Consider the following 25,234-nt stretch of genomic DNA (forward strand, 5'->3'; position numbering starts at 1 on the left):
TGAGTTTTTTTTAAAAAATAGCACAATCCTTCACTGCTAATTAGTTGTCTACCTCTCCTTTACAGGTAGTCCTCAACTTACAACCATTCGTTTAGCGACGTTCAAAGTTGGCATTGATAAAAGTAGCCTATAACGGCCCTCCCACTTACAACTATTGCAGCATTCCCAATCATGATTAGAATTTGGGCACTTAACAACCTGGATGTACTTATGTTTGCAACATTCTAAGGTCACGTGATTGCCATTTATGACTTTCCCAACCAGCTTCCCAAAAGCAAAGTCAATGAGGGGAGCTGGACTTGCTTAATGACCACATAGTTCACTTAACAACTGCAGCAGTGATTTTCTTAACAACATGGCAAAAGAGGTTGTGAAATCAGACGCACTTCACTTAACTTTACTTAGCAATGGAAATTCTGGTTTCAATTCTGGTCATAAGCCAAGGACTATCTGTATAGGGCTTATAAAGCCTGTTCCTGTTCATAAATAACTTAAATCCTTGCTATATGTACTACTTGGTAATGGACTAGCAGCAGTGGGCTGCAAATTCCAGAATGCTAGTAGGAGACAGCATTTTTGATATGAAATGGAATTCTTTGATATCACCTAGTGGTTATTATTAAGTTCTGCAACCTGCATCTGATAGTCTACTTATGTCCTGTATGATAAATACAAATTGAACCCAAAATTTGGGATGAATGAAATTGTAGCGATGACTGTGAAGTTTCAAGTCCTGATGAGATTGCATTCAATAGTTTCCTGTGCGCAAAACTGCCATTAAAATAAGAGCAATGAGGGCCAGTTGTGATTGAGGGCCAAGTAATAATGTACTCCAGCAAGTAAAAACCATGTTAAAATATCTAGGATCATAAAACTTAATTATCCTTAAGAATATCAAGACTTTAATGATCAACATGCACCTTGTTTTATCAACAAACTGTTCCCCTGGGGACAATAACTGAAAGATAAACTTACTCAAGCTTCCTTGATAGGGGTAATATTATAGTTTATGATAAAACTTCATTAAACAAACTCAGAAATGTAAAGACTTGAACTAAAATATCTTGCTTAATACAGATTTGCAGGTCCGACAAGTCTTAATCTGGTCCTCAAAATCTATCAATCATGCAGAAATACAGAACTTTGGGGCAGAAACTTAACTGGTGGAGGAAAAAAAAGATACGATATAGGAGAGGAATAGACAAAGCTGGGGATGGAATTAAGTATGTCATCATCTTAGAGTTCCTACATTGCCACAAATGATTCATGCCAGCCCTCCTTGAATTCCTTTGACCCTTTTCTAGCGCCAATTTAGTTGACTAGTCAGCTAACTAGACTGTCAGTTGACTAGCTTCTTGTGTATAAGCTTGAATAAATCTTCTGTGCTGCAGCTTAGCATACGGTCCTGATCCTTTGCCCTGACATATAAGTACTCAAAAGGATAAGTGTGTAGCAGTCAGAAAAACAGGAATCTTAGCGGATTAAAGTCCTGCTCCTTACTGGTTGCAAGAAAGATTGTAACATATTCTATGCTCCTCTTTCTCCTGTCCTGAACATTTCATAAATAAAGTCTGATTTATATTTAGATTGATCCTATCTAAGGTCTAAATACCCATTTTTCTCATAATGATGCCTTCATCCCATCCCTCAATGAGACAGTAAGTTGTCCTTAGCTACTCCAATTTTAAGGTAGGTTTTCCTCAAAGCCAGTGGCCACCCATAGTACTTTCAAGGTGTATGAAAGCTAGTTGCTTTGCCAACTATTCTATCGGCAATATATTTGGAGGATATGGGATAGATGAGAATAACCTGGTACTTACTGGCCACTGTAGAAGGCAATATAACTTGAGGCCTCTGCTTAATAAATGGTTCCAGGCAACCCAACAAGCAGCTATTACAGCAGCAAGGCAACCCCGGAGACCTGGGGAAATGTGGATTTTAAGAGTTGGCACTCTCATTTTACCATTCAGTTACCCAGCTGGCTTATTTTAACATTGGGCTTTTGTACCCTCTAAAAAGGTGCTCCTAGCTGAGGAAGGTGGCCAATAAAATGAGGGCTATCATTTCTGGCCTGCAAAACCCCCAAGTAATTATTCCACCACAGAAAAGAGCATTGAGTGCAGCAGCCCATTTCTCCCAGTCAAAATCAATCACCCCCGATGGCATTTAGGCAATTGGAGGGAAGACGGGAGGTGCCAGAGGGAAAAACACCCACAGAGGAACTGTCGAACTTTTGTGAGTGTGCATGGAAGAGCTGAGCGTATCCATGCTGCAGTTGGTCCAACTCTCTCTTGCACCTCATTAAAGCCTGTCAAAAGCTAAGCTGGAGGGAATTCTGATTCCTTCACGTGTCAAGATGGTGGAGTCAAGAAGAGCCATGAGGGAGTGAAAGAAAGGAACAAAAAAGGTTTTAAATGTCAACATTTTTGCAAGAGCGGAGAGAGATTGGGTTTAGCAAGAGTTTGCATGCTGGCTACCAACCCACACACCCTACATCACGCGACAACAGCACACACACACACTCCACCACCACTTAATGGCAAGCCAGAGCAGAAGCTTTAGAACCAGGATAGGGCTTTTTATGTTGGTTTAGATTTCTCAAGGCTCACAGATGGAAGCATAGCTCTTCACCTTGGCAGTAACTGTTGTTGGTTCTGCCCAGGTATCAGATTCTGAACTGGAAACTTTGGAATTAGAGGGTATCTTCCATACTGAACTCCTAAGGCAAGTTCAGTATCCAGGACTTGTAGGTACAGAATAGGCCCATTGTCCGATATTGCCAACCTACAATTCCCAGGAGCCTCAGACAAAATGGCCAAGAGTAGCTAGATCGGTGTTTGTCAACCTTGGCAATTTTTAAGATGTGTGGACGTCAACTCCCAGGATTCTTCAACCAGCATGGGAATTCTGGAAGTTGAAGTCCACATCAGGGGTGAAATGCTCCCGGTTCGGACCGGATCGCCCAATCCAGTAGCGATGGCGGTGGGTGGTTCGGAGAACCAGTAGCAAAAATCCCCGCATCCCCTCCCCCCATGCCCAGCTGAGCCGCAGGATCATCAGAGGCTTTTTTTTTTTTTACTTTTAAAAGTATTTTTTCTACAACGTCTTCTGACAAAAAAATGCTTTTAAAAGTAAAAAAAAAGCCTCTGATGATTGTGCGGCTCAGCTGGGATAGTCAGAGGCTTTTCAAAGCATTTTTTTCTGCAACTTCTTGGCCAAAGAGGTGGTTAAAAAAATGCTTTGAAAAGTCTCTGACAATCCCAGCTGAGTTTCCTGATCCGCAGAGAGGTATTTTTTAAAATGCCTCTCTGATGATCCCAGCTGAGTTTCCTGATCAGCAGAGGCTTTTCAAAGCATTAGAAAAAAATATTTGAAAAGTTTTAAAAAAAAAAAAGTTGGCCATGCCCACCGTCACATTATCCCCCCCCCCAAGCCACGCCCAGAGAACCGGTAGTAACAAATTTTACATTTCACCCCTGGTCCACATATCTTAAAGTTGCCAAGGTTGAAAAAACACTGATTTAGAGAGCCACAGGTTCCTTCCTATTGATATAGGCAAGTGCACATAGATTCCTTTTCCATGTGGGTCAATGTTACAGCGTGGTTCCTCTTTTTTAGTCATGATCCTTAAAAATATATAAAGAAAAGGTATGATAGTACACATTTGCCACCGTCATTTTATCAGGGCTGTTTCATATACAAATATTACCCATTGTCTAGATATCAAATGATCAGGAGTTTATGATCTTTTCTGATCTAAAGAGAATGGATTCTGTTACATAAGTAACATAAATGGTTATTAAATAAGTATTATTAATCTTGAGCTCAAGGTGGAGTAAATTCTTTTCCCCAAAACCATAAATACACAAGCCACTAGGGGTTTGCTTTTACCCACATTGAGGACTATGTATATTCCTTAACCAACACATTTGTAGATAGTTGAATGGGTTCATTTAAAATAGTTACAGGAACAAAAACCTACATAAAAATCCTATATTAAGATTTTACCTAAAAATGTCAAAGTTGGGAGCAGGATGGAGTATGCTAAAAATAGCTACACACCTTAAAAGCTTGCTTCACAAGAGGTGGTTGGTCCATATAATACTATTATTCAAATGTGGATTTTGGATCCATTTGTCAAACACGAAAAATCTGATTTCATACTTTGGTAATATCAGCTCTATTTACAAAAGGACTTTTTGTGGTGCCACCAAAAATAGTGCTGAAAAAATAATGAAGATGGCTAGATGGCAGTAAAGAGTAAGAAGTTTTAATTTCTCTCTCCTGCCACCTAGTGGCCATCCTGATATTTGCAGGCAAGATCCAATTGCCCTACTTTCTGAGGGAAAACCATTATATAGGAAACCAAGGGATAGCAACACGGCAAAATAAATTATTTTTGTGAATTCATAGGAAAACAATCTGGTTATGGCTGCAGACATTCCTCTATTGCCCAATGAGCTATACAATCCTCATTTTTTGAAGATCACATTTTATTAACTACTCTTTTAATATGCAGCTTTAATTTTCCCATTATCTCCTTCCAACTTGCAAATAGTATCATGATTACTACGTTTTGGTTTGAACACACAAATGTAATGTTTTGTTAACTAAAAAAGGGCAGAAACTCAAAACGAATGGGAAGAGGGTGTCAATGATCCCAGCTTCATACAATTTGTTCAGAATTGGAACTTGTTTATTTAACGCTTGTCCAATCATTTTAAAATTATAATTCAAATCCTGGAAATGGAATAATTCAATACTAGAAAAAATCTTACCAGTAAAGGTTTTTTTTTTAAAGACAGTGCAGTATGATGGATCCAATATAGACATTCTTTGATGGATCTAGTATAAACATTTTTACTATGCTTGATCACATCATGCCTTTATACATGCATGTACTATTGTGCACACACCAATGTGTGTATCTAGTCTATCACCCCAAAATATTCTTCTTCTTTTGATTAGTATCTTCATAACCAGCTAGCCTAGAGCTGTGATGTACATCTGTGCCCTTTTTGTCACATACATTTGCCACTCCCTTAAGAGAAGGGTTAACGGCTTTTGCTGTCATTCAGTGTGGACTGCTGCCTTCCATCAAGAAGTATGGAGATGTATCAACCACTGCTGGTGTTTCTCAGATGCTTGTCTGAAGGTCTCCATTGAGCAATGTTCTCTGGGTTTCTGTAGCTTCATTGAGCCTGGCCTTGTCCTGCTTGCTGTCACTCCTGTCCGTTTCATCAATGCCACTAACTTTCATCAGGCAGAGGACATTCTGGAAGCTCTTCTTGAAGTTGTCAGACAGAAAGGCATAAAGGATAGGATTGGCACAGCTATTTGCATATGTGAGGACCACCACAAAATCAAACATGCCCTTGAGGACAGGTGTTGGCATAATAAACACAGAGACTGATGAGACATTAAAGATGTAGAAGGGCAGCCAGCAAAAGATGAAAACAGCAACAACAATGGAGACCATTCTGGTGACCTTTTTCTCTGACTTTTTCCTCTTGGAGGAACCTACCCTAATACCAGATGATTTCACCTTGATGATGATGAAAAGGTAACAAAGGCAAATGATGGTTAGGGGTACCAGGAAACCAAGAATAAAGGCATAAATGATGAAGGCAGCATACCAAACACCAGAGTCATCTGGCCAGATCATGGTACAACTACTGTTTCCATGATTATTGATCACTCCAGCATATATCATGATGGGTAATATGACCAGAAGAGAGATGCCCCAGACAGCTACGTTGACCATCTTTGCTGTTCTTGGGCGTCTCCATTTAGCAGATTTTATGGGGTGTACTACAGCAAGATACCTATCCACACTCATGACTGTTAGGCAAAAGATGCTAGTGAATTGATTGATTCCATCCACTGTCATGACGATCCGGCAGATGACTTTCCCAAAGGGCCACTGAACCAGAGCCACCTGCACAGCCAGGAAAGGCAAGCCCAACATAAACAGTTCATCAGCTATAGCCAAATTAAGGATGTAGATATTGGTGATTGTCTTCATCTTGGCATAGCGAAGGATGACATAGATGACTAGAGTATTTCCACAGAGGCCCACAATGCACACCACAAAGTAGATAAAGGTGAGGATGGCATTGCTAGTCAAGTCATAATGGTGGCTTGTGATGTTGATGGAAACATTAGTAGCTGGAGTCTCTGGGGAGAAACTGTCCAATTGAGAAGTTGAGGGGAACCAGAAGACTGTGGTGTTGGGTAACTCGTTATCCTGGTCCATGGTGCAACTGCTGTCACTATCTGCCTGGCAAGAAATATTCTTCAAGCAAAAGAAGATGCCATCTTGATTGATTCAGGGTGGTTTAAGATAAAGTGGAATCTAAGCACAAAATAAATGAGAAATAAAGATCGGGTTCAGAATAGTTATTTAACAACTCCCTATAGCCAAAGATCAAGGAAATTCTTACTTTCCCTATCTTTTAGAAGGTGCCCTGGCTTTTTCTTTGAAAAGAATTGTCACAGTGGATTGAGTACTAATAACCCATCTCTTTCTATATGCATTAACTTGGGGAGAAACCAAAACTTCCATGAGTAAAAGAATATTATTCTTAATTTGATCTCTCATATGAATTATATTTCATTTAGTGGACAATCTGTATATTATCTGTAACAGAAATCTCAGCATAGGCCACTGAGTATAATTCTCCCATTAATCTGGTCCTGAAATTCATCAAGAAAGCAAAATCTGCTGCAACAATCTTTAACAACACCATCATTTAACACAGATGAGCTAGATTTGGATGAGAAAGGATTTCCCACTGGAAAAAGGAGTTGGGAGATAATCATTATGTAGATCCTCAGATTAGTCATGCTCCTTCAAAAGGTCCCTCAGCCTCTCTTAAGAACTTTTCAGGAGATGCGGAAGCTTAGAGCAGTGTTTTCTCAACCTCAGAAATTTTAAGATGTGTAGACTTCAACTCCCAGAATTCCTCAGCTGCATGCTGGCTGAGGAATTCTGGGAGTTGAAGTCTACAAATCAAAATTGCTGAGGTTGAGAAACATTGGCTTACAGCCAAACCCGGGGAAAAAAGTCACAATACGTCACATAACGCTGCTGTGACAACGCGAGTTTGATACTCCTGGCTTAGAGGATTGTTTCCTATTCTCTGTAGAATGCTGCTAATAATAGATTAGACTGAACCTATGACTGTTTGGATGCTCAAAGCATTGTTATCTAATGGGTTGCCATTGTTGTTACTGTTGTTGACAATCATTTTTAAAATGCATACAGGTAGTCCTTGGCTTACAACCATTCATTTAGTGACTGCTTGAAATTACAACGGCACTGAAAAAAAAAGTGACTTGTGAACATTTTTCACACTTACAACCGTTGCAGCATCCCCAGTCATCTGATCAAAATTTGGACCCTTGGCAACTACCATGTATTTATGATAACTGCAGTGTCCCCAGGTCACGTGATCACTTTTAGCGACCTTCCAACAAGCAAAGTCAATGAGGAAGCTAGATTCACTTAATAATGTGTTACTAACCTAACATCTGCAATGATTCACTTAACAGTTGTGGCAAGAAAGGTCACAAAATGGGGCAAAAGTCACCTGTCTTGCTTAGCAACAGAAATTTTGGGCTCAATTGTGGCCATAAATCGAGGACTACCTATATAAGGGAGTTTCATGTGTTATATACGAGTTTCATTTTTTTCATGATAACCAGGGTGGATTTGATTTAAATCGAGTTGATTTAAATCACAATTTAAATCATGATTTAAATCACTAGTAAAAAGGCTTGATTTAAATCAACTCGATTTAAATCATAATTTTTAAAGAGCAACTGTCATCTCTGCTACTCCTTTGACCCAGTTGACTCACCGATAGCCCCAGTGTTGCAGAATATACAGCCTCATGCTATATAAGTAAGCTCCATTTCATGCTGAATAAACTAAATTATTTGTGTATCTTAAATAGAAATCTATCTTACGATAGATTTTTACCCCAAAAGTTTTTTATTAAAATAAATTCGATAAAAATAAAAAAAATCCGATTTAAATCAAAAAAATCTGATTTAAATCAAAAAAATCTGATTTTTTTTATTTTTTTAAAAAAATCATTGATTTTTATCCACCCTGATGATAACCCTATAAAATAGGTTAGGCCGAGAGCCAAGCTTGTTCAATAAAGTTCATTCTGACACAGATTTCCTCAACTCATTTCTCCTTCATTAGGCAAAGCACCAGATTATTCCCAAATTATAGATCGGGTGATAAGGAAAAATGCCAGATGTAAAGTTAATTGCAGTTTATATACTCCAGGCTCCAAGTGGGTGTATTATATACGATTGCACCTCCATTAGAGGTGAAGATGAGATTGGACTGCATAGTTTTTTGAGACATAACCAGCCCCTACTCTGCAACAGCTGTTTACCTGACAATGTGAAACAATATCATTCTGGCAAATAGGAACCAAGTCCCTGTTACTTCTCGTCCACCAACATAATCTCTGGGTTTTTTTCATGGAGAAACAATGCTGAAGTTAAAGGCATCCTTTTGCACGGATGTGGAAGATATGGAGAAAGGTATCTCCTAGGAAGAGAGTAATTCACCTGTATCTCCTCAAGATACAACATTTAGCTCTGGACTAAATGTTGTCCCTATTAAACCCTATTAAATATAGGGTTACAGCTAAGAGATTATTTTGGAAGAATCAGCTAAAATATTAACAGTCTCTAATATTTCTTTTTCTCATGACTACTTTCCAGGATAGAAATCAGCACTCCAAGATAGACTCGCAAGCCACAGGTAACTTCTAATATTGTTTTTTTCCTAATTGCAGAGTCTCCTCTTCAAGAACATGCCAGAAATCACCACTGATTTCTTGCTGATTTTCAGCAGGAAAACAGACAAATAAGCAAGCAAACAGGTGTGTTAAGCAAGTGGTAGGAAACTCTTATCCTCTCCCTCCAGCAATATCTTTGTTTCACCCTGTGAAACCTGTAATCGCTGAAACAGACAGACACTCTATCAAAAAGCTATCAGCCTCTGCTCTTGTACTTTCAAAAGCACAGGTGTGAAAATCAGAACACTTTTCTACTTAACTTTTTCAAAACCAATACTCTACTTTTTATTTATGAGAAATCTCCCCTTTACAATGGGGACGCAAATAATAAGGGGTGAATATTAGATATCTCTAAAGATGAAATTCCATGTTTACTTTTACTGGAATATATTTCACTCAATTCAATGAGATTTATTGTTGTTAAATAATGATACAATTTCATTGTCAATGTAGTCTATCTAATCTTTTCTTTTCCCCAAGGAAAACATTACTGCATCCTTGAAGGGATTCTTTATTGTATTTTGTTTTTCAAAATAATTTACCTGTAAAATGGAAGGGCCACTTTCAAATCCTTTTGAGATTATGGTATAGAGATAAGCAATAGAAATAGCACTTGACTTACATACCCCTTCACAGTACTTTACAGCCCTCTCTAAGCAGTCAGCGTATTCCCCCAACTATCTGGAGCCTCATTGTACCGACCTCAGAAGGATGAAAGGCTGAGTCAACCTTGAGCCGGTCAGGATCGAACTGCTGGCAGTTGGCAGAATTAGCCTGCAATACTGGCATTCTAACCACTGTGCCACCACAGTCTGATCTGACCTTCCTATACAGGAGAGTGCTGCTTTCAGGTAAATGTGTACCTCAGATTTTGGGCATTATAACCTGTGGCTGAAAATCTGCTCCACAAAGCCAATTGAACCTCCAACTCTGATCTCTCCCCAATACGAATAGTTCTTGATTTACAACCATTCATTTAATGGTCGATTAAGTTACAGCACCACTGAAAAAAGTGATTTATGACTAATCCTCACAACTATGTATGATCATTGCAGCATTCCCATGGTCAACATAACTAAAATCAGGGGGCTTGGCAATTGGCATGCATTTATGACAGTTGCAGTATCCTGGGGTCATGTGATCACCATTTGCAACCCTTCCCAGCTGGTTGGCAACAAGCAAGGTCAACGGGGCACGTTGCATTTGCTTAATGACCACATGTTTCATCTTACAACTACAATGATTCGCTTAACTGTGGCAGGAAAAGGAAACTCTGGTGCAACTCACTTAACAACTGCCTTGCATAGCAATGGAAATTCTGGTCCCATTGTGATTGTAAGACAGAGACTACCTGTACTAATTCCTGACTTCATTCTGCTGCAGTCCACATATTTTGTGCAAATAAAGGAGAATTATTTGTAGCTCAGTGTTGAAATGAGGGATCCTTGGTGCTCTCTGAACTTGCTTGTTTTCTTGTAGACATTTCATTACCCAAACTAGGTAATGTCATCAGTGCTGTAAACCAAGAATCTCTCATTTTGTGCCAACGGGAAGCACGGGGGTGGGAGTAGGGGGCAAATGGGCAATTTCTGAGTGGTTCTGCAGAGGTAATTACATTTCTGGCCATTGGAGAACCTGGTAAAGGAGACAAAATGCAGAACCTTCAAATCAGGAGGTAAATATACAGCTTACAATTGTTCATTCATTTACTGAGGGACCTGTCACTGACAGACTGAGGTATCTCTGTGCTCCATTTTTTTGTCAAGAAAAGCACATTCTGGTTGGCTGTCAGTATTCTACAAGCACTGCAGGTCCCGACATATGTAAATAGGGCACAGCTGTCTGCACAGCATCCTAGTAACTTAAATATTTCTGAAGTCCTGATTACTTTCAATTATGAAATCAAAAGTTTGAGGGGTGAAAGATCGATTGTATTGTAATCCCCCGAGTCCTACACTGAAGAGCAAACTCTTTTCTTGTCATGAACTCACATTGGTCCTCTCTTTGCAAGAAGGCAATTTTAAAAAAACCTCTCACTACAAAAAGATTTGTGCTACTGATATATTAAGGAATACTAACTTGATGCCTCAAGAAGTGACCAATCATTCATCTGTATTTACAAATTATTGAGATACATGTTGGATCTACTTAATTTTTTGATGTAATAAGTTTGCATATTTTGTCCTTTTGAATTGTAGTAATATTTCACACATGGGATGCATTTCAAGGATCAGTTTGCCCTGTATCTCTATTACTTTTTATAATAGATTTACAAATAAATCCAATTCAGAGTCCACTTGGATGCAAGGAAGTTCTATCCATCAATTTACTTTTATTCAGTACTTTGTTTTTAGGGGGAAAAAAAGCAAGGTTTTGTTTTTAAGACTTAATTCAGCATGGCATTAAGCTTTTCTTTTCTTTTTTTATAAAGATTGTAATCTTAAATGCCATTAGCTTTGTGGATCATCGTGTTAACTGAAGCTGTTCTTTTACGCTATAAAACACAGGAATCTGGATCTATCTCTCCTTTCGGTTACTGCCTGCAGTGGCCCATTATCACATAAAATTGTGATCTCCCCCTGGTCTCAGAAAAATCCATTCCAAATGATAAAATGTACGCAGTGTGGGTCTGTGTGCAGAATCAATGTGCCAAGAGGGAATCAAAGTGATTTAATTTCTCTAAATATATGTGCAGCCTCTCTGTCAAAACAAGACTTAACCCAACTTTAATACTTTCTTGGCATGGCATAAGCTGACACAAGCCTTCCTAAAACAGCATTTCATTTTCCACCCAAGTATTTCCTTATTCCCTCTATTGGCTCTATGTCATTCTTGACTGGGAGCTGCTGATTTATACTGGATGTCTTAAAACAGACAGCAGCCATTCTCTCTCTGGCAAAAGATGGGTTCCTGGATATTGTCTCGCAGCTCCTAATCAAATCTGACTTGAAAAGAGGAAAAGAACATGTTGGTGCAGGGAAGCCACTCAGGATGGCTCTTAGGATGGTAGATGGAGACGCTTCTGTTGCCAGCTTCTCCTGCTTGCCTGCTTCACAGAATCAACGGGCAGTACTGGATCCAAGCAGCAGGGGTAGGCATGGAAGGGTAGGTGTTGAAGAATATAAATAAAATGTATTGGGTGGTTAAAATAAATATCTGAGCTTAATTACATTTACATTCCCCTCTTTTATCAAAAAGTTCTGGCTGGTACACAAGAACTTTCCATCTTTTTCTTGCCTTATCCTCTCCATCTTTTTATTCTCTTCAGGAGTAAAACTTGAACTAGGTCATGTCAGTCTTCTGTTGTACCTGGCTATGGCTGAGCCACTCAAAACATCAGAGAGGCAAAGAGAGGCAAGAGACAATCAAGGACACTTGGAATAGCTAGGAGTTGTCTTTCAGTGTCACACTGACTTAGCTCAACCACAGCTTATTTAATCACAATTTAATAAATAACCCATAAATGGCTGGGTTTGTTTAACGTACTAAGGTAAAATTCATGGATAGCTGGGGCCAATCTAACGAAAATCAAAGAAATCACATTCCTGATTAATGTGGGTGCCTTTCTCTTCCTTTTAAATCAGAAAAAAAAATATTGCTACCCAATCATATTTTTGGAAAAAAGATCGGATTGCAATGATCTCTAGATTGAGAGAGGAGCATTCACATAGTTATAAATATTTGGGTGCACGCATTATCTCAGCACTATCATTTTGATTATTGCTCTTCATGTTACAGGGGAGAGAGGTAGATGAATGCATTTCACAGACACCAGGTTGAAACTAAAACTGGGACTCCTGGCTGGGCAGCCCTCATTCTCAGCAATTAGGGAATTGCCTGGGGAAGAGCTGGGAATAAGTTGGGATACATATGAGGAAGTCAAAGTAGAGGCGGTGGGTTAATATTACACTGCACAGAGCCTCTCTCTTCACAGAATTCACACGTCCACAACCCTTCAGAAGAACTGGGAATCTAATTGCTAGTCAACACTGTCAATGGGAATTCTCAGATTTGCAATCCCTACACAACTGAAGGCACATACTGAAGAAAGCTGCCCAACATGAAACATCCACTTTTCTTTAGGAGCAAACCACCCGGCACCACAGTAGTAAACATTATCATGTAGGATTAGGGTTTGTTTGTTTTTCTATCAGCCAGAATAGAATAAAGATAATGCAACGGGGAATTAGACTCACTACAGATATGTTGCTATGGAAAAAGGTTCTTTTAACCACTTTGACTCTAATCCAGCTGAAGGGGGAGGGCATGCAACCCAACTCGGGGATCCATCCCATCGGTGGATGAGGCTCTATTTAAGTAAAACATGCAACGGATTATTACACATCTTGCTCCTGTGCGCTCTGCTTGCTCGGGAAATAAAAGTTCATTAAATGCAAGGGAATAATTTCCAAATGAGCGCGCCCACGACTGCAGCCTAAAAAAAAATTAAAAAAAATCAAAAAAAAATCAAAGGAGCGTAAGCAATGTGCGAGAAGATAAAACTAAGCATTTTACAACCAGCCCTGCTTGGTTGTCGATCCGGGCCAGTCTCGCTTCTGTCCTTCTTCGATCAGGAAGTTTTCCCACCTGTAACTCCTTTCGTAGTACTTCGAGCCCTCTACCTGCCACCCCGCACCCGATCCTGGTGCATCACCAACTCTCCCGCAAGATCACTTACAAGGTCTGAGTTTCAGTGCTTCTCTCTCTCATTCCCTTCTTGCCCCGATGCACGCTCCAAATCGGGGGCGCGCACCTCTTCCTGCTCTCCGGTCCAAGTGAATCCGTTGCAGCTGTTGGCGACGGAAAGCTTCCCTCCGAAGCGCGACTCTGCTCCTTCTGCTGGAGGAGCCCCTAGATAGGGGCGGATAGGGGCGGAGCGAGGGAGCGCAAGCGGCGGATCCCGAACTCGTACGCAGATGGAGCTCCAGGCACAGGAGCGCTGGAAAAGCGCTCCGCTCATGCACCCACCGGGACAGAGCACGCTCGCTCGGTCGCTCCAGCCACTCCCCCGTCCGATAATTGTCCCGGCTGCTCATCACCGAGCTGTGTCACGCCAGGCTTGCGATGCAAATCAGGGAAAGCTAAAGTCCACCTAGCACAGAAATCGTGCTTGCCAAGATAGGGCAGCCTTTCGAGAAGTGATCAATCATTGCAGCAGACGGGGAGAGGGAGAGGAGAAAGGGGGCGATCAGGGTTGCCTAGGCGGGGAACGCGGGAAAGGCAGAAGCAGGCCGATTGCCAAGAAGGTAAACTCCAGCGACAGGGCGCCCGGGGGACGTCCAGCATTTGTTGCAATAACAAACAACAGGCCGAAGGACGCTCGGTCTGCAAACAAGGCGCTGGGCCAAAAGAGCACGTGACGTCCCGCGCGACACACACACACACTCTCTCTCTCTCTCTCTCTCTCTCTCTCTCTCTCTCTCTCGGCCGGCGGACAGGCTTGGAAAGAGGGCTCTGCAACTAGCGGCCCTGGGCTAAAGGTGGCCTTGCCGCTAATACAGAGATACCGGTGTCACATAGTAGCAGGGTTTGCTCCCGGAGCCAACCTTGGATGCAACGGAGGAGGCGTCTCTGGAAGACAATGACTCTGCAGCAGATGGAGAAGAAGTTTTTTTTGTTTTTTTTATAATTTTATTTCTATACCGCCCTTCTCCTGCGGGACTCAGGGCGGTGTACAGCCAAGATAAAACATTGCATATAAAATTTAAAAACAATTTAAAAAACAATTAAATAATTTTGGCCCAAAATATTAAAAACAACCCAATTAAAACCAAATTCAATTAAAACTGAGAGGATGGGATCAAGCCAGCCCAGCTAGATGGAATAGGTGTGTTTTCAGGGCCCGACGAAAAGTCCGGAGGTCTGATATCGTGCGTATCTCAGGGGGTAGGTCATTCCAGAGGGCGGGTGCTGCCACAGAGAAGGCTCTCCCCCTGGGGGTCGCCAGCCGACACTGTCTGGCCGACGGCACCCTGAGGAGGCCCTCTCTGTGCGAGCGAACCAGTCGGTGGGAGGCTATTGGCGGCAGAAGGCGGTCTCGCAGATAACCCGGCCCTAAGCCATGGAGCGCTTTAAAGGTGGTCACCAACACCTTGAAGCGCACCCGGAAGACCACAGGAAGCCAGTGCAGCTCGCGCAGGAGAGGTGTCATGTGAGCGCCCCGTCGCTCCCATAATCCCCCGCCCGGCCGCATTCTGGACTAACTAGCCTCCGGGTGCACCCCAAGGGGAGCCCCATGTAGAGAGCATTGCAGTAGTCCAGGCGGGAAGTGACGAGTGCTTGAGTGACCGTGCGTAGGGAGTCCCGATCCAGAAAGGGGCGCAACTGGCGTATCAGGCGAACCTGATCAAAAGCCCCCCTGGCCACGGCCGTCATGTGCTCTTCTAAAGACAGCCGTGGATCCAGGAGGACGTCTAAGTTGCGAGCCCTCTCCGTGGGGGCCAGTGATTCGCCCCCAATAGCCAGCGATGGCACCAGCTGGCTATATCGGGACGCCAGAAGCCACAGCCATTCGGTCTTGGATGGGTTGAGTCGGAGCCTGTTTCTCCCCATCCAGGCCCGCACGGCCTCCAGACACTGGGACATCACTTCAAGGGCATCGTTGGGGTGGCCTGGGGTGGAGATGTACAGCTGAGTATCGTCAGTGTACTGATGGAACTCCACCCCAAAGCCACGGATGATCTCACCCAGCGGCTTTACATAAATGTTGAACAGAAGGGGCGAGAGGACCGACCCTTGTGGCACCCCACACGCAAGGCGCCTCGGGATAGACCGCTGCCCCCCTGTCAACACAGATTGCGACCGGTCAGAGAGGTAGGAGGAGAACCACCGCAAAACGGTGCCCCCCACCCCCAAGAGTTGTGTGTGTGGTGGGAGGAAACAATACTTACTTAGAAATCTGCTTTCCCTATTTTCTTCTCATAATATCCTTGGTGGGGGAGGGAGAAAGAAAGATGGGAGATATCCAACAGTTACAGAGCCATTTCTTTGACGCTTCACCAAAATGCTGGTCTTAAAGGTCAAACCTTGTGAAGGCTAACCAAGGGGAATCAATCTTCAGCAGGTGCAAAAAGTAATGCTGAACTGAGTTTGACTGTAACATGTACTGTGATGCCGATTCCGATCCAGTTTTATTTATACACCCAATATTGTCTAGATTCATCCTGATGATCAGATTAAAAGTCCAATCCATCAGCCCTTGAGAAGGCAGAAAAGTACATTGGCATAAGTCGTGCTGCCCCCATCACCGATCCCTATTCTGCCATAGTAACAAGGCCAGATAATTGTTCTCTCCATTCTCTCCGTATTGTTTGTGGTCCAATGACAGAAAGTGCTGCAAGGAAATTCCAATGAGCAACAAGGAACCTGATTCTGATTATGTGGCCAGTAGCAATAGGTCCATTTGGTACCCAAATGGTCTATGCCAGGCGTATCTAATGCATGGCACTGGGGCCACATTTGGCTCTGGATAGCTAGTAATGCAGCCCCACAAGATTGTAAACTTTTTAACGTGATTTATATGCATTAATTATTTTATATATTTTATATGCAACCTAAGACAATTCCTCTTCACTCAGTGTTGTCCAGGCAAGCCAAAAGGTTGGACACCCATGGTATATAATATCCACATATCCACAGTCAGAGGTGTGTTTGGAAAAGCAGAAAAATATTACCATACTTTATTATCAGAAGAGATAAGAAAAAACTAATCAAGGAGAGACGCAATCTAGAACCAAGAAGAAATTTCCTAACTGTTAAAACAATTAATCAGTGGAACAACTTGTCTCCAGAAGTTGTAAATGCTCCAACACTGGAAGTTTTTAAGAAGAGATTGGATAACTATTTATCTGAAATGGTATAGGCCAGGGTTTCATGCCTGAGCAGGGGGTTGGACTAGAAGATCTCCAAGGTCCCTTCCAACTCGTTTATTCTAATTCTAACTTGACATGGCAGAAACAAATAAACATATAGCCTCGTTTTGGGGAATGTTTGTGTTTTGCTTAGGAAGAAGTCAGCTTTCATAAACCCTCGAAATGTATCATTTGAACAAAAGATGCAAGTGAGTGATAAAATCCACTCCCCCCCCTCCCCGCCGCCTGAAAAACCTTATCAGTGTTCAGTGCAGGACAGATATGTCAACCGCTATTTCTTAATTTCTTTTCCCTCAGGACCTCTTCCACTGTTAAAAAATACATAAGTTTTGTTTGTATGGGTTATGCTTTTTAATATTTTATTGTTTTAACCATTTAATCATGTGCTCTCCATATTACCCTGTCAAACACAGCTTCTTTCAATTGTTGGATTTCAACTTTTTATCAGATTTGAAGTTACCAAGCCAGCGTGTTATTGGCTTTCCCCTTCTTGTCCATTAGCCATTCCTATCATCACTGCCTTCTCCAATGATTTTACTATTTATCATATTAAAAACTGACATATTTGCTGCCAGTATTGCTTCTCACAATTTTTTGGTTTTAATAGTGTGTTATTTTTCAACGTACGCTGAGAAATAACTTTGATTTTGAGGACCCCTGAGAGCGTCTTAGGGGATCCCCAAGAGCCCTAAAACCACACTTTGAGGAAATGCGGGTGTAAACAAACAACGGGAAAGGCAGCAAACCTGGTTGGCTCCTTTACTGTACAAAAACACCTCTCCCCCCCCCCAATGCTTGCAAAGTGTCAGATGCACCATGAAGTGGCTTCTCCTGCAGAATTCACAAAAGTTGGCACCGAGGGCAAGGGAACAGTTATAGTCTGAGAAAAGCACAGTATGTATTCTTTTGTCACAATTATTTTGCTCGCAGATGCTGCAAATGCCATTTCAGCATCAAGATGGAAGATAGATGAAGACCAAGATGAAAAATGGAACAGTTAGTTTCCTATTCTGTCATGCAGCTGTTAAAAACTTAGGAGTCCTGCCTTAAAACTCTATGGGAACTCATACGAGTAGGTCCTGAGCATTTGGACATGGCCCAGCAGAAATAGGCACTTCCCAAGGGGTACTTGGGACTCTATGATAGGCAAAAAAGGACTGCAGGTAATCCTTGACTTACAACAGTTCATTTAGTGACTGTTTAAAGCAGGGGTCAGCAACCCGTGGCTCTTGAGCCGCATGTGGCTCTTTCATCCCTCTGCTGCGGCTCCCTGTTGCTGGTCGGCTCCACAATTGATAGGGCTTTCGGTTAGGACAGGTAGAGGAAAAAGGATGCCGCGCTAGGAGGAAACTCTATGGTGGGGAAACGTACTTCCGGTCAGCAGAGGAAAAAGGATGCCATGCTAGGGGGAGACTATGATGGGGGAATCAGACTTCCGGTCGGCTCCAGAATTGAATGGGGGTTTCCGGTTAGGACCTTTTTGGCTCTTTGAGTGTTTATGTCAGCGTCTCAGCACTGACATAGAAAAGGGAGATAAAGCCTGAACTTTTGCCTGCTAAATCCCTTTGAAGCTTCGGTCTCCTTGGAGATGAAGAGGGGGGAAACATTCCTGTGAACTGACGAGAAAAGGAGTCATGAGAGTGATTTGTAAGATAGCCAATGAGAAGCAGAGAATTGGGGATCAGAAAGGGAGGGATTGGGGGGCAAAGGTCAGTCCTGACCGCACGAGTCATGATCCGGTTGCTGTACTCGAATAAAGAGAAAATTTCCTTAAAGATTGGCAGTTTGGAAATTCATTTATTTTGAGATAGCATCGAAGTCTGACAGTTTAAACTTTAGACCCCTGGTTTAAAGTTACAACGGTACTGAAAAAAAGTGACTTAAATGACTGGTTTTCACACTTACAACAGCATCCCCATGGTCACACAATCAAAATTCAGATGCTTGGCAAGGGACTCATATTTATGACGGTTGCAGTGTCCCGGAGTCATGTGACTTTTGCAATCTTTTGACAAGCAAAGTCAATGGAGAAGCCAGATTCACTTAACACCTGTGTTTTTAACTTAATAACTGCAGTGATTCACTTAACAACTGTGGCAAGAAAGGTAATAAAATGGGGCAAAATTCACTTAGCAAATGTTTCACTTAGCAACCTAGGTTTTGGGCTTAATTGTGGTCATAGGTCCTGTATTCCTTTACAGGGGACCAACTTTTGTTCTTCCACAGAAGTTTATTCATCATTTATAGTTTCACGTGGCCCCTCCGCCAGATGTTTTATGTTCTTTTTTCATAAACATGAATACAAAAATATGTGAAACTATCCAGGCTGAAAAAAGAGGAAGCAAAGGAGCTTTTCTTTGATGGCGAACTATGGAAATATTTGTAGAGAAACAATCTGGGGAATAGCCTCAAATCTAGTAGAATCCTTGCCTAATCAGTCCCTTTGTTTCAGGAATCTGGTGGACTGCCTCTGATACTAAGTACCTGAGAATGCTGGAAAAATGGATTTGGATTCACTCATCAATTATTCCGAGGAGCTCTTTATTAGGTTGATTAGAATCTATTTCTCTTCTTTTACTAACCCCCCTGATTTGTTTGTTTGTTTATATATTTATATCTCACCCTTATTATTTCTATAAATAACTTAATGTGCTGAACATCCCTAATGCACCTTTCTCCTCCTCTTTTCTCTACAACATCAACCCTGTGAGGTGAGATGAGCTGAGAAAGAGTGACTGGCCCATAGTCACCCAGTCAGCTTTCATGCCTAAAGTGGGAGTAGAATTCACAGTCTCCCAGTTTCTACCCTGATGCCTTAACCACTAGATCAAACTGGCTCTTTTATGTATTATTTGTTGATAGTTATTATTTTACCTCTGGAAAGGAATGCTTCCTTGGATATTGCTACACTCGCTGATCGAGCACACTTTCAAAGTGACTAAAAAAGAGAGACCAAGAAAAGAATAGGGAAGAGAAAAACAGTTTTAAAAAATCACATTTGAAGCACTGCATCTATAAACCAGGAGAAACAAATTAACACAACAGAAAATTACAGGCTATATCAGTGATAGCTAACCTTTTTGCCATCGCGTGCCAAAAGTGGGGGAGAGTGCGGGGAGTTGCGCATGTGTGTGCCCACACCCATAATTCTATGCGCCCCCCCGCACATGCATGTGCATCCCCCCGTGCTCTCCCTGTTTTTGGCACGCGATGGCCCGGTGGGCCCAGTAAGCCCATTTTTCGCTGTCCTCAGGCTCCATAGCCTTTCTAGGAGTCTGGGAAGGGCGAAAACAGCCTTCCCTACCCACCCTGGAGGCTGAAAACAACCCATTTCCTGACTTCCGGTGGGCCCAGAAGACCCGAAAATCAGCTGCCCGGCGCATTCATGTGCACTGGAGCTGAGCTCGCGTGCCCACCGATATGGCTCCGCGTGCCACCTGTGGCACACGTGCCATAGGTTCGCCATCACGGGCCTATATATTAAGTTATTCAATTTAATTCTCTTGGAGCCAAAATAGTATTTTAAAAAAATAAAATCCCCCTTGAGTCAGGTTGAGCTTTTTGTTGCCCACATGGGCATTTCATTTTGTTGATAATAATGTGGAAGCAGTTTGCCTTTTTCGGAGCTATGTTTGGTCCTCTGGCGATTGCTCATTCAAATACTAAACCAGGCCTAACCTGGGTCAAATACTACCTCCTCTATCCTTTCTCATAAGAGAGGGATCATCCAGATGCACAGAAATAATCCCTCAAATTTTCCAAGAATAAGCTAAAGATTGAAAGTCAGAATAGAGGATTGGGAATGTTCAATAGCAGAGAATGGCATCTTTGGAAGGTAAAGTCCAGTTGCCTTTTAGAAAAAAAGCACCTCAGCCATGACCCGGATGACTGAGAATCTCCATAGACATCTAGAATTGAAAGGTTATCAATGTTCAGCTAGAAAATATGGAGAGTGATACAGATGGTTTATCTGTTTACTCTCACCTAAAATAACCATTTATTTCAGAACAAAATATAACTGAACTATTTCATATAATAGTTGTGAAAACTATATACTTCTCAACAGGACCTGATGATCCTTAGCATGCAGTTTTTAGTCTTGTCTTTAAAAATGTAATCATAAGTTTAGCATGCATAAATTCACATACACGAACAAAAACTTTCTGTATGATGTGTTTCCTTCAATGAAGAAAAGAACAGAAAAGAACAACTAATAACTATCATTTATAATAGCTGTTATTTCACCTCTGTATTAGAATGTAGGGAATTTCAAACAGTCATGTAAAGGTATTGTATTTAGAAGAACAGTGTGTTTCTGCGCAATTCTTTTTCTCTAATTGATTGACAAATTTGGGGGCATTTCCATGTCTCGCTTCAGCCTACAAAGCTGTGATTTGGGGATTGTAGTTGAAAAATCTTGCAAATAATTAGCAACGTAAGAAAAAATCTTGACAGTGGAAGTCCTTGTAAGAAAGTGTCTGGAGACATGTCACCCAAATTCAATAGTATTGTAGATAAACTTGGAGTGAGATGTAATACAGGAATAATCATATGTATCCTCATGAAAGCTTTAAAAAAAAAAAAGGATTTGCCTTTTTTCATAACATACTGTTTTTGAATTGATTTGTTCCCTTCTTGTGTTAAGACAGTTCTATGCTAATTCTGGCTCGTTTAAACATCATTTATAAATGCATAGCACATAAGCCTTAGTGCATAACAGTGAGCTTTGTAGAGATCTATAGTTGATAGACTTGCTATTATAATTTCAAAATTTATAATTGTGTTCTGTAGCTCGTACAGAGCGTACCTGAGGCACAAGAGCAGGCCAGAGTAATTGAATCTGTTCAGTTGACAAGTCTAATCTGGGTTGCTTATTTATAGTACTCTACCATTCAATCAAGAAGTCATGACTCTATCCATCAGAAAGTGCCACACTTGGCAATTTCACACTGATGGCTGGCCATCACCCCAGAAGCAAAGCGGTACAGTATAATGAAACTTCTCTAATGATGTTTAGTGGCCCTGATAGGTTGTTGAGTAGAAAAACTTCCCAGCTATCCTTACGGCCTGAAATATATCTCAAACAAAAGCTGCTGTTTATAACAACCGCCTTCTAAAAACAGCCCTTGATTCCAGCAATGAAAAGGTGGAGAAGGAGGGATTGGGTGCAATGTTTTTCTGGCACAAGATGTGTCAAGAAGTATTGTATTCAACACCCTATCTGTCAGCAAGAGTTAGTTATCGAGTAATCGTCATTCAGAAAGGCCCAAAGTAAAAGGGAGAGGTTTGGGTTAGAGAGATAACCTTTCCAATGTCCTGGGAGATTCTAGGAATGAATTAATATTCGCTTTTTATCTCCGTCTCCTTTATCACTTATCACAGAAACAACAGAAGACTGGAAATTAAGGGCAGGTTGGAATAAAGATGACAATGACCAGTAATAATTAGCATCAGGCACAGGTAGGCTACAAACCCAAGAAGCTTTCATGATTGTGGGATCTCAGGAGTTCAAGGAAGTAATCATTACCACAATAAATAACTCATCAGGCAGGAATATGACCTTTCCCAAAGAAGCAAATAGGAGATAAATATCCAAATAAGCTTTATTTTTAAAAACCGATATAGCAGCCTCATAGGAGAGCAGATGGTGTTACTATGAGTGTCCTTGCAAAGGGATCTGCACACTTAGAGGGCTTTACAGAGGCAGCTGGCACAATCCTCCAAACACTGTCCTTGCCGCAAATAGTGTCTCTGTGGTGATCCAAGGCCAAGGGAGATTTCCTCCAGTTAAAATAAGAGAAGGGTTCAGTGGTGGGCTGCTGCTGGTTCAGATTGGTTCGGGCAAACAGGTAGTTGCGACCTGCGGTGGGCCTCTGCCCCAGCGCTATGCCGTACTATTTAGCCACGTTTTTTAAGCCGTACGAATGCATGCAAGCCGCACATGAGAGCAAAGCACATGCATGGAAGGCCGCATGCATGCTCACTCACATTTTCAGTGCTGGGCGAACCAGTTGTTAATTCATGTGCCGCTCACCTCTGGAAGGGTTTGCATTTATTTAAACAGTACCTTGGAATCATTCATGGACTTTATTTTAAATGGATTCTAGCTGTCATTGAGAAAGGCCAAAATAAACAGCAGCTGAATCAACATCATGTTAGGGAAGCCATCCACATATATACATATAAACACACACACACACACACACACACACACACACACACACGGGAGGGGAGGAGAGAGAGAAAACACATTTACATCTGTGATTCCTTCCAAGTGGCATAAATACTTCATAGCAAAAAACTAAAAGTCACCTAAAATATCTTTAACACACACCATTTTAATGTGTGTAGCTTTATAAATTACCATAAGCAAAGGAGAAATGGACAAATTCCCCTCTTTAAAAAAAACACTCCTCTTAACTGCTTGGGTTTTTGTTTGTTTGCTGTTTGTTTGTTTGGTTGGTTGGTATATGACATGGAAGCTAATCAGTGCAGAAGAAAAAAACAAAGCAGTGAATACATTTGAGATCTTCTAGATTCCATCTGTGTTTTTTTTTAAATCTTCCTTCTCCACCCAGTTGGAAAATATATCCAAACTGATCCAGGGTATCCCAATATTTGCAAATCTCTTCACATATCAAGGCATTATGAGCATGGTTAAACTGACATCTTGGGGAATGTACAGTTTGCTGAGGGTGATCAGACATTGCTTGCTTTTTCTGGCCAATATCCAAGAACTCTCAGCCAGTCAGTGGTTATCATCTCAAGCAGCCCAATATTTGGGAGCCTTGAGCTGCTCTTCTCGGGCTGCTCCAGGCACAGGCAGGTTATGCCCAGGTCAGGGTATAATTAAGCATCTTTCTTCTTTCACAACAATAAAATAACTTGCTTATATTACTCCTGTTGTATGTTTTAGACACTTCTGTACCTGAATGTGTGAATATTTGTCCATTGTTAGTCAACAACAACAACAACTGCAAATCCAGAGTCTTTTGTAGGAAAAGTTATGTAAGGGGAGGTCAATTTTTTTAAAAATACGCACAAAATATTGAAAACCCTGCAAAATTTTTCACTTGCAGGGCAGCAAGCTTCCCTTGCCTCGAAGAATGCACAGAATGGGGATCCACAACAAACCTTTGGACCAGAAACCACAGAATACAGCACATAGATCTGTAATTATTAAGAAAACTTTAAAAATGAAACAAAATTACATAAAACACATTCTTACAGTAACTAGTACAAATAGCAGTTGGTAATCACCAAAAATTGTGCTAAACATTAATCATGTGTAGGATAAATACAACGACCAATAGCAAAAAACCTAGAAAGATAAGATGGCATCTGCACTATAGCCAGTGAAGGCAATTAACATGCTTTAATTATTCCTTGATGACAAAAAATGAAATTAAATAAACTAAACTACCCCCAGGAGCAGGTTATAGCCAGTCTGGTCTCAACCTCAGTGGAGAAATACTAGCAGAAAATGACCAGCTGGACTATGGGATATGTTTTTTTTGCTAGCAAGCAAGGAACAAGATACGTTGAGCATGTGTTGACATCAATACACAAGCCTTGCTCCACAGCCATGTAAATGAAGGGCTTGTGCATTTGATATATCTTGTCCCACTCACTTGCTGACATCCCTATTCCATGGGATGTAATCTTGGCATAGTGGGAATCATGATTTGAGGACCTATCCCAACTATGCCCATCAGTGGTGGGTTGCCCCCCAGTTCGGACTGGTTCGCAAGAACTGATAGTAAAACTGGTGGGAGGCTCCGCCACTGGCCCGGACGTCATTATAGGTGATCTGCTTATGTGCAGAAGCTTCTGCGCATGTGCAGAAGAGCGCGCAAGCGCGAGCGAAGCAAGCACGCATGTGAGCACGATGCGAACTGGTAGTAAAGGTAAGTAGAACCCACCCCTGATGCCCATATGTCATATGATACACGTTCAGAAGTTGGGAGGTAAGGCAAAATCTCTCCAGTGGGAATATGGATGTAGCCTTGGCGCATAAGGTAGCTCTGAAACACATTGCTGTCTTAAAACAGCATTTCCCTATTTAATAAGACAAGCATAAGTATAGGATATATAGTAATCACAAATCACAGGTGAAAAAGTAATAGGATTGGTGACAAGGGTGGTAGTCATGTCACTCCAGTGCCAAGAGTATATCATTGTTAGGAAAATACTTCTGTCTTAGCATTACTACGAAGGAGTAGTTTTAAAGATTCCTTGTAGCTTCCCCCCCCTTTTTTTAAACAAATACAAAGCCTAAAAATTATATGGAATATTAAAACAGACTCGATAAACAGTTTTTCTTTCCATCTTGGAAACTGCTAATAAATAGGAATATGGCAAGTGCAAGCCAATAAATTTTCATCGTTTATTTCTCAAGCACATCCATTACAGTACATCTGGAGCTGGCAGCAGTTCTCTGAAATGGATTGTAAAAATTATGCAGTTTGAAGATCTGAAATGTTGAAACTTTATAGTTTATGACAAACAATGAGAGCTGATGGGTTCCTTATGCATTTG

At 41.4% G+C, this 25,234-nt stretch overlaps 1 protein-coding gene across 1 annotated transcript; it reads right to left on the reverse strand.

Moving 5' to 3' along the window:
• Positions 1-4,538: 4,538 nt before the first annotated feature.
• Positions 4,539-13,622, reverse strand: SSTR2 (somatostatin receptor 2). Its single transcript, XM_070934732.1, has 2 exons — positions 13,504-13,622; positions 4,539-6,355 (listed from the first exon to the last, which is right to left on the reverse strand). The coding sequence occupies exon 2, from the start codon at positions 6,254-6,256 to the stop codon at positions 5,138-5,140; it is 1,119 nt and encodes a 372-aa protein (XP_070790833.1). The 5' UTR covers positions 6,257-6,355; positions 13,504-13,622; the 3' UTR covers positions 4,539-5,137.
• Positions 13,623-25,234: the final 11,612 nt, after the last annotated feature.

This window comes from Pituophis catenifer, unplaced genomic scaffold (genome assembly GCF_029215685.1).
Source record: "Pituophis catenifer annectens isolate HBS135680 unplaced genomic scaffold, rPitCat1.0.hap2 SCAF_2, whole genome shotgun sequence".
Taxonomy (NCBI): Eukaryota; Metazoa; Chordata; class Lepidosauria; order Squamata; family Colubridae; genus Pituophis; species Pituophis catenifer.

Excerpts from the sequence above, each read along its gene's own strand:
- SSTR2 (XM_070934732.1), bottom strand. The coding sequence starts at position 6,256 with ATGGACCAGGATAACGAGTTACCCAACACCACAGTCTTCTGGTTCCCC.